The sequence below is a fragment of the Planococcus citri genome, chromosome 5, assembly GCF_950023065.1.
Source record: "Planococcus citri chromosome 5, ihPlaCitr1.1, whole genome shotgun sequence".
In the NCBI taxonomy this organism is placed as follows: domain Eukaryota; kingdom Metazoa; phylum Arthropoda; class Insecta; order Hemiptera; family Pseudococcidae; genus Planococcus; species Planococcus citri.
In genome coordinates this window covers 40,029,007-40,041,774 of record NC_088681.1, presented here as the reverse complement: position 1 = coordinate 40,041,774, position 12,768 = coordinate 40,029,007, and the positions used below count along the sequence as shown (strand labels likewise).

The 12,768-nt window shown below is 35.3% G+C and overlaps 1 protein-coding gene across 2 annotated transcripts in view; it reads left to right on the top strand.

Annotated features, from left to right (window-relative positions):
* The window catches only part of LOC135849255 (lachesin-like), a 260,218-nt gene that overhangs the window by 203,946 nt on the left and 43,504 nt on the right, over positions 1-12,768 (top strand). For both annotated transcript variants that reach the window (XM_065369608.1, XM_065369607.1), the window contains exon 3: positions 11,960-12,167. In XM_065369608.1, the coding sequence (XP_065225680.1) occupies positions 11,960-12,167 (208 nt within the window). The remainder of the gene's footprint in view (positions 1-11,959; positions 12,168-12,768) is intronic.

Genomic DNA, 12,768 nt, shown 5'->3' with positions numbered 1-12,768 from the left:
TCGCGTTTTTAGGAGAATTGAAATTTCGAAAAAGTAGCTGGAAGTTTCAAAACCACTTGAAACCACCATGCAGTCGACTTCATATTGTATTGAAATTAGTTTGCAGAGTAAATTTTGGCTTTCCACCTTCATCTGATGAAATAATGTGAGAATTTCGAGTTTCAAAAATCTGCTGGAGGCTTCAGAACTGCTCAAAACGGTTTGAAACAGTTTCCAATCGATTTGGCAGGTCGAAAATAGGATATATCCCAAATTTCAGATTTCTAGGTCAATTTGGTGAAATTTTGATTTTTTTCTCACATTTTGGCCAAAATTTGATTTTTGAAAATTCACCAAAAATCGAAAAAGGCACTTTGGCACTTGAAATTTTGACAGGTGATGAATTTTTGCCTGCTCTTTCGATCTACCTTTGTACGGTTTAAAAAATTCCGTGAAAGTCCTATGTTGGAACGCCAAACCGGCGATTTCGGCTGACCTGTCAATTAAAATGGCCGCCATTTTGTAAGTAGGGCCACTTTTTTTTTGAGGACAAGGGCAAGAAATGTTCCTTAGGACTTCCCCTCTAAGAAAAAAGTTGTCCCGGAGAATCGGCAGGGGGGTGCAGGTGATCCTTAAGCGGGCCCCCCGACTACAGATTTTAAAAATATTGTAATGAAATTTTAAAAAATATTTTTCTCCATGAAGGTACATAAGATTTCAAGATTCATCCTTTTCTCTTCGCCCTTCGAAGCCTTTTCACGCGACTTCTAACACAGTTCGTACAGTTCATTGAAATCCAAAGTCGTGGCATTTTTGTGATTTTTGGACTAGATACTTTTTTGAATTTAAAAAAATTTGATGCAATGATCTGCAAAAATTTTCATTTGTTTCCTTACTCAAGATTTTTAAGAATTATCTCATTGTTTTTGAACAATAATTTTTCTGAAAATTTGAAAAAAAGCCAAGTGGCTCAAGCGAAACTAAGGAACTAAATACCAGGTATGGAAATACGCCATCTTTGGATATAGAAAAAAAATTTTAAGGACTCAATTTATTAATAATACCGCCAATTTACATTATTTTTTTACTTCATATTCATTTTAATACACAAAATAAACATTTTCCCACCATTTTTTTGATTTCATTTCTTTATATGACTGAAATGAAAAAATCACATCACCGTCAAAACTACGAAATCTATATCCAAAGATGGCGTATTTCCATACCTGGTATTTAGTTCCTTAGCGAAACTTGTGATTTGAAAAAAAAATCTGTATTTTGGGTCATTCCACGTCAATCTGACCAAGAAGTGGTAACGAGGGTCGGCGATTTTTTTGTTGAAATTTTCCCTGTGGAAAGGCCTTTCAAAGGAAAATGACCAATGGCGCAAATCTCAGCCATCTAGTCCTTTTTTAAATGCAGCCAGGGGGTGTCAAAGTTTTCAGTGAACTTGAAATATCATCCATTTCAGCAGGGGATCACTCGAAAACCGCGATACCTACCAAAATGGAACTTTTTCCAATAGTTAGGGGTTTTGAAAGGCTTTTTGGTGATATCATGAGAATCAGTGTTTCCACTTTTTTTCGTACAAAAAATTAGTTCGAAAAGTTTCGAAACGTAGTTTTCATATCGTTCCGACTCTCAAAAATTCTGAAAAAAATATATTATGGACAACTTTTCATGTTGAACAACATATTAAAAAATTGGGATGGCGTTATTTCGTAAATGCGATTTAAAAAAATTGAAAGTTTGCGAAAAAATGCAATTTTTTTAATTAAAACATGAAAAAAAGTTTTGATTGGTGAAGTTGACCCATATGACCCCTATTTTTACGTATCTGTTGAAAAAGTTGAAAAAAACCTTTATTCACTCGATAAAATGAACTCATCACAAAAAAATCAAAATTCGAGAACATTCTATTTTCAATTCCAAACATCGAAAAAAGTTTAAATTTATTCATTTATCAACTTTTTCATGAAATACGTCTAGTCAGAAAGAGGTCAAAATAAGACAACTGAATAAATGTCAACTTTTTTGATGTTTGGAATTGAAAATTGAATTTTGTCGAATTTTGATTTTTTGTGAAGAGTTAGTTCCCTGGAGTAAAGTTAGGTATGGGTCCTCAAAAGGGGGCATTCTCTAAAAAATCAAGGTTTTTTTATCCTAACCCCGACACAACCTGTTTCGGGAAAAATTTCCTAGTCCCTATCTCCCTAAAAGATATTGTTTGAGATTCTGTGTCGACCTGGCCCATTTTCCATCAAAATCCAAGACTACTTTCGGTGTTTTTCTACTGCAGGGTATCAAACGGAATTTCTCAGACGAAAATCGCCACTTTTTCACCACCTTTTCACTGCCATTTTAAAAAACGTTTCCAAATAACTTTTGCCCCCCACCAAAATTTTTTTCAACTTTATAGGGCCATTCAGGAAATGCCACCTTTGAACACTGATGTGGCATGCTTCAAATTGGAAAATAATTTTTTTTATAAATTTCAATTTTGAACAAGAAAATAAAATTGGCCTCAGCTAGTTCTCGACATTTTCTAATATTTGAACAGTAATTTTCGAATGATTTTAGAAAAGAAAACCATAAAAGCTCTCGAATACTTATTAATTATCCGAAAAATTATTCAAGATCATTAATTGTGGTGTGATATAAGTTCATTTTTTTCAGCTCTGGCATTTTTCAAGTTAGGACAATAATTTTTTAGAATTTTAAATTCTGAAATAGAAAAGTAAATCGACCTGAGCCCAGCGAGGCAGAAACTTTGGAAAATATTAGATTTGAGAAGTAAAACGACGATATTTTCATGAGAAAAATCAGGGCGAAATTTTTTGGGTTCCACACGTAGGTATCCAAAGTTGAAATTATATTTTCCAAATTTTCACTACTTTTCAGTCAGAAATCACTAATCACTAAGTTTTCACTATTTTTACTACCTTTACTAATTACTACATACCCTGTACTGAACGGTTGAAAATTTGCAAATCATTCACTCATTTTTTGTAAAAGTCACTGGGTAGTTTTTTCAATTTTTTTTTGAATTTTCGTTATTGAAATTATATCGAACTGCTCGCAACCAGACAACCGGGTAAATATGATTCGAAAAACCGAAGTTTCCGTAAACTAGAGGAAAATCCTACAATTACAGAGACTCGAGACTTCTGGAACATAGAAAATCGAAAAACTCCCCACATAAGGGCACAAAACGAAAAAAAAATGAAATGAAAAAAATACCACGAAGCTGAGAAAAATGAACCGAAAAAAAAAGAAAACGATACCCAAGGACACCATAAAATATCATGCATTCCGTCAAAACGACGATGAAAAAAAAAATTGACAACCCCGAAAACCCGAAAACATTCTTATCGCTGCCAACAACATGCATTTTCGCAACCCCTTATAGTACGATAACACCCCAGCATGAAAATACCGCGTATTATAAAAAGCTCTCGTGTTGGCAAATAAAGAGCTGCATCGTATGCAGCTCTCAACGCAGAAGAAAAGAATGATTATGCTGTTTTTTTGACATTTACAAAACGCTGTCCGTGCATAGTTATGCAACCAATCATACACCAATATGTTCGAAACTGCCTGGATATTTTTCATCGAATAGAATAAATATCAGGCCCCTGTATATGGCACATATGCAAGTTTTCGATCACACGTGCGTGGTAAATTAGAAGAGTTCGAATCGAAAAGCAACGATTTTTTTGGTTTTATTTAGCGTTTGAAACCCCATTAATTTAGATCGATTCTTAGAAGACGTGTTCTGAGTTGTACTCCCAGAATAATTCGAAACATTCAAAGAGTAACCATCTAATTGAAAACTTTACGATTTCGTAACGATATTAAATGGTAATAAAAACCAGCCATAATGATTATTGATTGCGTAAAAACGAAGAATAAAGAGTGTAAAACCGATTCTTGATTTTATTTCTCATTTTTCCTGCTTTTAAATCGAATTGTATGGCGAAAAAATTAATCCTCGTCGTTGTGTAGCTGGTCGTAATAAAGAAGAAAAATTCATTCCGCAATCTTAACGCGAAAAGAAATAAAGCAGAAAAGTCAGAATAATGAAACACGCGTAAAATGATTTCTAAAAAATATAAGTACTTTTTCGTCGGCGAAAACATTCGCAGAAGGGTTGGGGGTGGGGGTGGGGGTTGGGGGTGAGAGGGAAAACCTTCGATAAACGATTTGCGTCCGATAAACGAACGTATACAGTATAAGAAAATAATATTTTGAATGAAGCCGCGAAAAGAAAAAAAAAATCTACGGCAAGAAATACGAAGAATTGGAAGAGGGAATTGGGGATGGGTATAAGCGTCGAAGATGAAAGTAATTCTGTAGTATACGGCAGAGTGTATAGGTATACATATAATATATAAATCCCGAGGATTTGGTTAAATTATACGCTATCTAGTGACTGTCTCAACCAATCAGACGTCTGCGATGGTGCCATTAAAATTGGCTGTTTCGGATTTCCTTTCAATCGTTTATTCTCCTTCTTCCCCACACTTCATCTTTGCCGGTGGTGTTAGAAAAACCAGCGCGGTTTTTTTCTTCGTGCTTTACTAGCTCTCTTATTCGAGACCCACGGGACGCGTTTTTCAAGATAACCAATTGCTTACGCAGTATATTATCGAGAGCTAGTTTTATTCATTGCGTTTGTATCAAAGTTTACATAAAGCTTCCACAAGTTCGCAATTCTATTCCCATTTTAACCCACGACGCTCTTCAACGACGCACCTATATCACTAAAATTACGATTTTCGCTTTCTTAAAAATAAATTCCCAGTGTGTTTTAATCGAAAAATCACCAACAAATGTACATTTTTACGCGGGTTTCGCTATCGAATCGGATGACGATGGTTTTATCGTATACTTTTTCGCGATGATTTCTTACTTTTTGTAGTCGAGAGTTTTCTTCCGATAATTTTTGACGAAGAAATCTTTACAATACGATAATAATATTGCATGGTCCATTCAACAGGTCCAAAAAATCGTTTAATCAAATTTGAGCTTTCAGTCTACAATCCGACTGTTAAAAAGTGTAATAGAAATTTAAAAATTTGCGATTTCTTCTGCTCCCAGCCCTCAAAGTGGTGACTTCCGGTGAGAAAATAATTCCATATTTTTTATTTTTTCCAGTTTTGAAAAATTCGGGCTGCGGCGGACCTCTCAATTTTCAAAAATGTACAAAAATCCAATTTCAAAGAAAAATTTTCAAAATTCAAAAATTTTCATCTCTAGAAAGTCTCTTTTGAGTAAAATGAACTCTCACGACGATATTAGCCCCCTTTTTAGAAAATCAAGTCGCAGTTGTAGAGGGGGGGCTAAAAATTATCTTCGATACCAAGTTTACTCGTGAGCACTTCCAACATTTTTTCTCAATCGTGTCCAATTTTCGCATCTTTTTGCATGCCAAAATTCAAACATAACAATTTTTCTAACAAGGGAACCTCTTGAGGTGTCCGCCTCCGATTTGGACGCGACCGCGATTTTTGGAAAGAGCACGTTCTAAAACCCCCAAATCCAAATTTTCAGCTGCCCAAGTGAATTTCTCGATTTTTGGCGAATTTTTGAAAATCCAAAATTGACTATTTTGGTGATTTATGCTTTATTTAAAAAAGTACATACTTGATCAGTAAAAATGTTCAAAATATGTCCTAAAACTGATATTAACCCCCCAAATCCAAAATTGGTCATTTCCAGCCATTCTGGAGCCTCCAGTGCTATTTTTCAATTTCTCCAGAATTTTGAATTTGCTCCAGAAGGCGTGAATATGAAGTTGGACAGCTAAAAATCGAGTTGTGTGTTATACTCGACCTGTTTAGCGAATTTATCCACATTTGAGCCGATTCTGCAGGGGACATCTCAAGAGTGGTTTTTTGACCAGCTTTTTTCCGTAATAAGAAATCCAAAAAAATCAAAATTTTACCGTTTGCGAGAAAATTTTCAAAATTTGCGCGAATCGCAGCATTTCGTCATGAACTAACCCCACGAGGACGAATTTCGCCATTTCCAGCCATTGTGGAGGCTCCAGCGCGATTTTTCAATTTCTCAGAATTTTCAATTTGCTCCAGAAGGCGTGAATATGAAGTTGTGCAGCTAAAAATCGAGTTGTGTGTTATCCTCGAACTGTTTAACGAATTTATTCACATTTGGGCCGATTCTGATGAGGAACATCTCAAGAGTGGTTTTTTGACCAGCTTTTTTTCAAAATAAAAATATCCAAAAATCAAAATTTTCTAGTTTGTAAGAAAATTTTTGAAATTTGCGGAAATCGCTGTATTTTGTCATTAATTAACCACACGAGAGCGAATTTCGCCTTTTCCAGCCTTTCTGGGAGCTCCCTTTCATATTTGGATATTTTTATTATGAAAAAAGCTGGTAAAAAAACCACCCTTGAGGTGTTCCCACCAGAATCGCCTCAAATGTAAATAAACTCGTTAAACAGATCGAGCATAACACACAACTCGATTTTTAGCTGCCCAAGTTCATATCCACGCCTTCTGGAGCGAATTAAAAATTCAGGAGAATTTGAAAAATCGCGCTGGAGCCTCCAGAATGGTTGGAAATGGCGGAATTCGGTCTCGGGAGGTTACTTATGGACTAAATACAGCGATTCACGCCAATTTCAAAAATTTCCTCACAAACGGTAAAATTTTGATTTTTTTGGATTTCTCATTATGAAAAAAGCTGGTCAAAAAAACACTCTTGAGGTATCCCTCCCAAAATCGACTCAAATGTGGAAAAACTCGCTAAACAGATCGAGTATAATACACAACTCGATTTTTAGCTGCCCAACTGCATTATTCACGCCTTCTGGAGCAAATTCAAAATTCTGGAGAAATTGAAAAATAGCGCTGGAGGCTCCAGAATGGCTGGAAATGGCCAATTTTGGATTTGGGGGGTTAATATCAGTTTTAGGCCATATTTTGAACATTTTTACTGATCAAGTATGTACTTTTTAAAAAAAACATAAATCATCAAAATAGTCAATTTTGGATTTTCAAAAATTTGCCAAAAATCGAGAAATTCACTTGGGCAGCTGAAAATTTGGATTTGGGGGTTTTAGAACTTGCTCTTTCCAAAAATCGCGGTCGCATTCAAATCGGATACGGACACCTCAAGAGGTTCCCTTGTAAGGAGAAAACTGCATTTCCAAAAGTTGTCTCATTCACGAGATAGGCATTCTGCAATGTAAACATTTTTGGCCACCTGGTTTGATTTTAGGGGGTTAGCAATAGCATCTAGACTGCAGATATGTACGAGGGTAACAGTATTTTTGCATCAAAGTGTGCATAAAATATTATAAAGGGGGAAAGCCAGAGGGTAATAATGTTTGATATTATGGTACCTACGTTTTACGTATAACACGAATATTTTGACGGTATAAGATTGCAACGTCGTCGTCGTCACGTTAGTTGGTGGTTTTGCCCACCCTTTTATTCTTCTTTTTTCGGCAGGTAGAGGTATACAGATAGTATCTAATTTATCGTGTATTTTCATTCGTATATACGAGGACAGGATTATGGGTATCTTTAGCTGTTACTTCCCCCTTTAATAAACACCATAATCTTTTACGATCACGGTGAAAATGTTTTCGAGAAGCGCGCGAGAGGTGTCGTTCTAATGTAGTAAAATATCGCGCGCGTAAAAAAAAAAACCTAAAAAAGAAGGAAAGTCGACGCGAAGACGCAGACGACGATGGAGGAAAAAAATTCTCTAGTCTTGAGACAATGAAGGTTGAAAAGTTATAATTTTTACTCGTCTTCGTAGCCCGAACTGTAATGAATACAGGCACAAATATTGCCGTCTTATATTACGCCATCGCCACGGCGGTGCGCGCGGTTTTCATATTCTAGCAAGACGATGGCTGGCGTAAGTAGGTTTAAAATGATATTGTTATTACACGTGTGTTTATCATCGTTGTCATTTTATTCAATATACTACACACACGAGCTGCTTCTTCTAGCAGGTATCTTTATACCTACGTATACTTACGTATGTATAATACTTGAAAATATATACCTTTTTAGATATACACTTACTCTCGCTCGGCGTAAGCATAAAGTACCTAAGCTAGCTTTCTTCTTTGCTTACTTACGTACCTACCTACCTACCTACCTACCTACCTACCTACCTACATAGCTACCTCCATCGTCGTACATAGTAGTAGTAGTAATCTGAGAAATATCAAGAAAGCTCGATGTTCGTGTTTATAAATTACCTACGTTTGCAGTACCATATTCGTTGTTGTCGTCGTAGTGTCTTCGTCGTCTTTCCAACTTATGGAATAAGATGGTACCCTGGACTATCGTTGAATATCGCAAGTTTTCAGCAATTTCTCCACTATAAACTGGTGTGATTTACTACGTGTTAGCACGACAAACGTCTTATACACGTGAGTTGTTAATAGAGAGGTCTTTATATAGTGTGACGTGCCTGCCGAATTCAGATACATGAATATGTTTATATCGAGAGAAGATTTGTAGTGTTGATGAAAAGAAAAGAATGAAATGAAATCAATTTTGAGACGGTGATCAAAATCGGCCAATTCAGAGGCGGATTTAATACACGACAGAAGGGGCAGCAGCCAGGTGGGCCCTCGTGAATAATAGGCCCAATTCGTAAAATGGCCCCCTTTTAATGATCAAGTGTTCTTGATTTTTTTTTCATCCATTCAATACTGTAGAAGAAGCCCATTTAAAAAAAAAACTAAATCATGCTTCAAAAGGGCCTCAAATTTTCCACCAAAAAAAAGTTAAAAACTTTGATTTCAGCAAAGTTTTTGTAAAATGCACGAAGAAGTATTTAAAATGCATTAAAATGGTCGAAAAACGCTCAAGATAAGCAATTTTAAAATCACTGAAAATTACCAAAAACTTTTAAAATTTCAATGAAAAACCGTACAAAATGCATAAAAAAGTGTTGAAACCCCAAAAACTAAAAAAAAAATAAATCAAATTTCAGAAAATCACCAAAAAAATATGGCTGCAAAGTCTCCTCTCTAAAGAAAGTTTTAAATCATGGATATGTTTTTCAGACATGATCATCCGAACCAGATCTTATGCCTGATCCGGACCAAGCTTGAGCTCTATGCTGATATATTAGCGCAGCCTGACCCGGTTTTGGTCAGATGATTGTGTCTGCTGTCTGTACGGACACGAGTCATCGTACTAAAATCTGATCTGATCTGACTTGGTTGGTCTGGTCTGATTTTATCTATCTGGCTTCCCAGGGTCACCTTTTTGCCTGGACATTCAACCTGTCAAGGTCGTCTGTCTGCATGTCTTACTTATTAAGGTCATTCACCCCTATATCTGTTCTCTCAAGTTCATTGACCCGTCAGTAAGGTTTCCCCAAAATCGTCTGTCTGCCTGTCTGAAGTTTACTGACCCATCTGTCTGGCTTCTAAAGGTCATTGGTCTTCCATCGACATGTCTGACCGCCTTCCCCAGGTGATCTGTCTGCCTGTCTAGACTCTCAAAGTCACTAACCTGCCTGGACTTCTACGATAGTCTGCTCTCCTAAAGTTCATTGACCCGTCTGTCTGGCTTCTCAAGGTCGTCTGTCTGCATGTTGGGTTGCTCAGCAAATTTAGTAATTTTGTCTCATGTTCTTATAAATCAGACTTGGTATCCAAAAGTTTCAATTAGTGCAAGTACAAATTTCTTTTTTTCAAGTTTTCAAAATTCTAGCATAATGTTTGGGATTGAATGTAATTTTTTCAGCTTCTAAACGTTGGATCGAATGTTATGAAATCAGATAAATGCTCTAAATATGTATTGTAAATTGATCTACTTTTTTTTCAAGTTTTTGAAAGCAGTTGGTTTAATACCTTCCTATTAAAATATCAAGAGAATAATTATGAACTGATATCAAAATGCTTGAAATTGGCCATCTTTGTTTTTAAAAGTCCAACATAATTAGGCACCATGATTTATCGCATTATTTTTCTCAACTTTTAAAAGTTGAACACTATGATGAATTTGGCCAATTTTTTCAAAGCTGTCAAAAGTCAGCGTAATAAAAATTTTGAACAGATCACCCCCCCCCCCACCCATCGATCAAAAACTATATCAATGTCAAAAATATGACATTTCAGTACATGCCTAAGAATCATGCAACAAAAGTGTTTCAAATGCTACAAAAATGCCCAAAACAGAAAACTTAACTAATCAAAAAAAAATTACAAAAACATAGGAAACAGTAAAATTTTCCAAAAATGCAATGAAATATTAAAAAAAGGTACAAAAAACAAAAAAAAATGGCATTTCAATGAAAAGTTGCCTATCAAAAATTACTCGTTTTTTCTTATCTTATCTAAATTGCCAAAAAGTATTGCTTATCATTGCTAAAATTGCAAAGAAACCCTTTTTGGTCAAATTTCCAAAAAGTCTTGCTTTTTGGTCGCAAAAATAACAGGTTTTCTTTTTGTAAAAATCGCAAAAAATAAATCATGTTTTCTATCAAAATAATCAATATCATTAATTGTCTTTTGTAAAATCTGTAAAAAGGACTCATTCTTGTCAAAATTGCCAAAAAGTTTTGTTCTTTTTCTCACAATTGTCAATCCGTATCGTTATTGTCAAAATTGTTGAAAAAATCATTTCTTTGTTCAAAATTTCCAGAAATTCTTGCTTTTTTGTCGCTAAAAAATTTGCTATTTTTGCCAAATTTGCAAAACAAATAAAAAACAATGTTTTATCAAAATTGGTAAAAAGTTTTGAACATTTTTTCAAAATTGCGAAAAACGCATATTCTTTATCAAAAGTTCCAGAAAGTTTCTTTTTGAGGGGGGGGGGTTGTAGTACAACTTGTTTTTGATCAAAATTTTCAGTATTCTTGGAATTACTCATTTTTTGTCACTTTGTGAACTCTTTTATCGTTTCGTTTAATTTTCAGATCAACATGGAAGAAGGGTGGAGGGGGGGGGGTCACGATCTATATTCTGGAATTCGACTACAAATACCAGACACAAATACTTACTTCGAATAAGTATAGAAAAACATCACCCAGAAACTACTACATATAACAGCATTTTTGCATCAAACCACACTGAAATCGTATCAAATCCATTTTCTCAACAACCCAGTATAGGCTAATTAATTTTAACAACCCTGAAAGAGCGACAATAAATAAATTTAAATAGGCGATAAATTCGCAATGTAAATATTACGAGACCCTGCACCAGGGTCGTGTTATTTGGTTTTAGACACGTTCGGCAAACGAGTGAAACTCTACGGGTATAAGTTTTCGATGACACTATCAAAAAAACTTAATCTGCTGCCGACGATATAGCGAAACATTAATGCCTTTAATTGCCTCCTAAAGCCGGTTCATTTCGATAACTCAAACTGAACATCTCGGCGAATGAGAGACGAGAATTTTCCGCTTTTGCGCCAAGAAGAGCACACTGGCAAGGTTATAAAGTATACGGGGAGTAAGCGTACAACTTAGTTGAAGAAAAATTTAATAATAAATCCGCGCAGTATAGGTAGGTAATTTTTTTCTCATCGAACAAATCAATTCGATCGTTTAAAACTTTTTCTATATTACACACGGGGCGATTCTTTATTATAAACTTTACACCATTTATTGTACAAGTCGAGTATACTCGGATCGCGTACGAAAATGGTAGGCCACCGGGTCTGTTCATGTGCCGATTTCCATGCCGAAAAAAAAACACCATTCGCTATATCGAGCATCGTAAAAACAGACGCGCCATTTTTTTCCTCTCTTCTCTTATATTTTTTATACGATCGTAAAAATAAAGTACTACCGTGTACAAATATTTATTCGGTGTTTTTCACTTCATATATGTAAACGATATCTACACGTAGCCACCATATATACCTACTTATAAGATACGTATTACGTGTATATGTAGTATGGATCGAAAAGCTATAAAATCTTGTTTTTTTCTCTTTCTCGTTCTCATTTCTTTCCATTACTTTTGCAACAGGTTGCCTGGATACATATCGATAGACAGATGATATTAACCATTCACAGGCACGTTATCTCCAGAGTGCCTCGATTTAGTGTTTCGCATGATGGACAAAAAACGTGGCTTTTGCACGTGGCCAGTGCTCAAGCTGAAGATAGAGGGTACTACATGTGTCAGGTCAACACGAATCCGATGATTAGTCAAGTTGGATATTTACAAGTCGTAGGTAAGTGTCGAAAAAGCAACGTAATCAAAATGCAGAGTCTATTCGAGATATAATTTGAGCTTACACTATGTTTGTTTTACTCAGCTACCTCTTTATAAACAATAAGTATGAAATGAATGAATTTTCAAACCTAGAAATCACTATGAAGAAAAGCTCAGAAAAGTTACTAGTTTGAAATAATTTTCTTGAAAAAGTTGTCTGATCACTTCAAACCGATCTGGAGCCTGTTGAAAAAGTGAAATTCATTCCAAGAGAAAAGCCAACTTTTGCTGGAGGCTTCAAATTGGCTCGAATGTGGTCGAAATTAATTCAGAGATTAATCAAGTTCAGCACACAGATAGATTCTCAGATTTTCATCTTAAAATTTACATCTTGAAAAAAACTCATTTGTAATATGCATACAGATTTAATTTTGAAAAATCCTCGAAAATTAAAAAAAAATCAACTTCGACCCTTTAAAATTCAGTTTTGAGGTGTGAGTGACATATCCTTCTAGTGAACCAAATTTTAGCTCAGTTTGGTTGTAAAAAGTCTATTTTAAGAAACTGTGAGGAAATATCCAATTGGTAGGTCGAAGGAGAAAGAAAAGCGAAATTTTCAT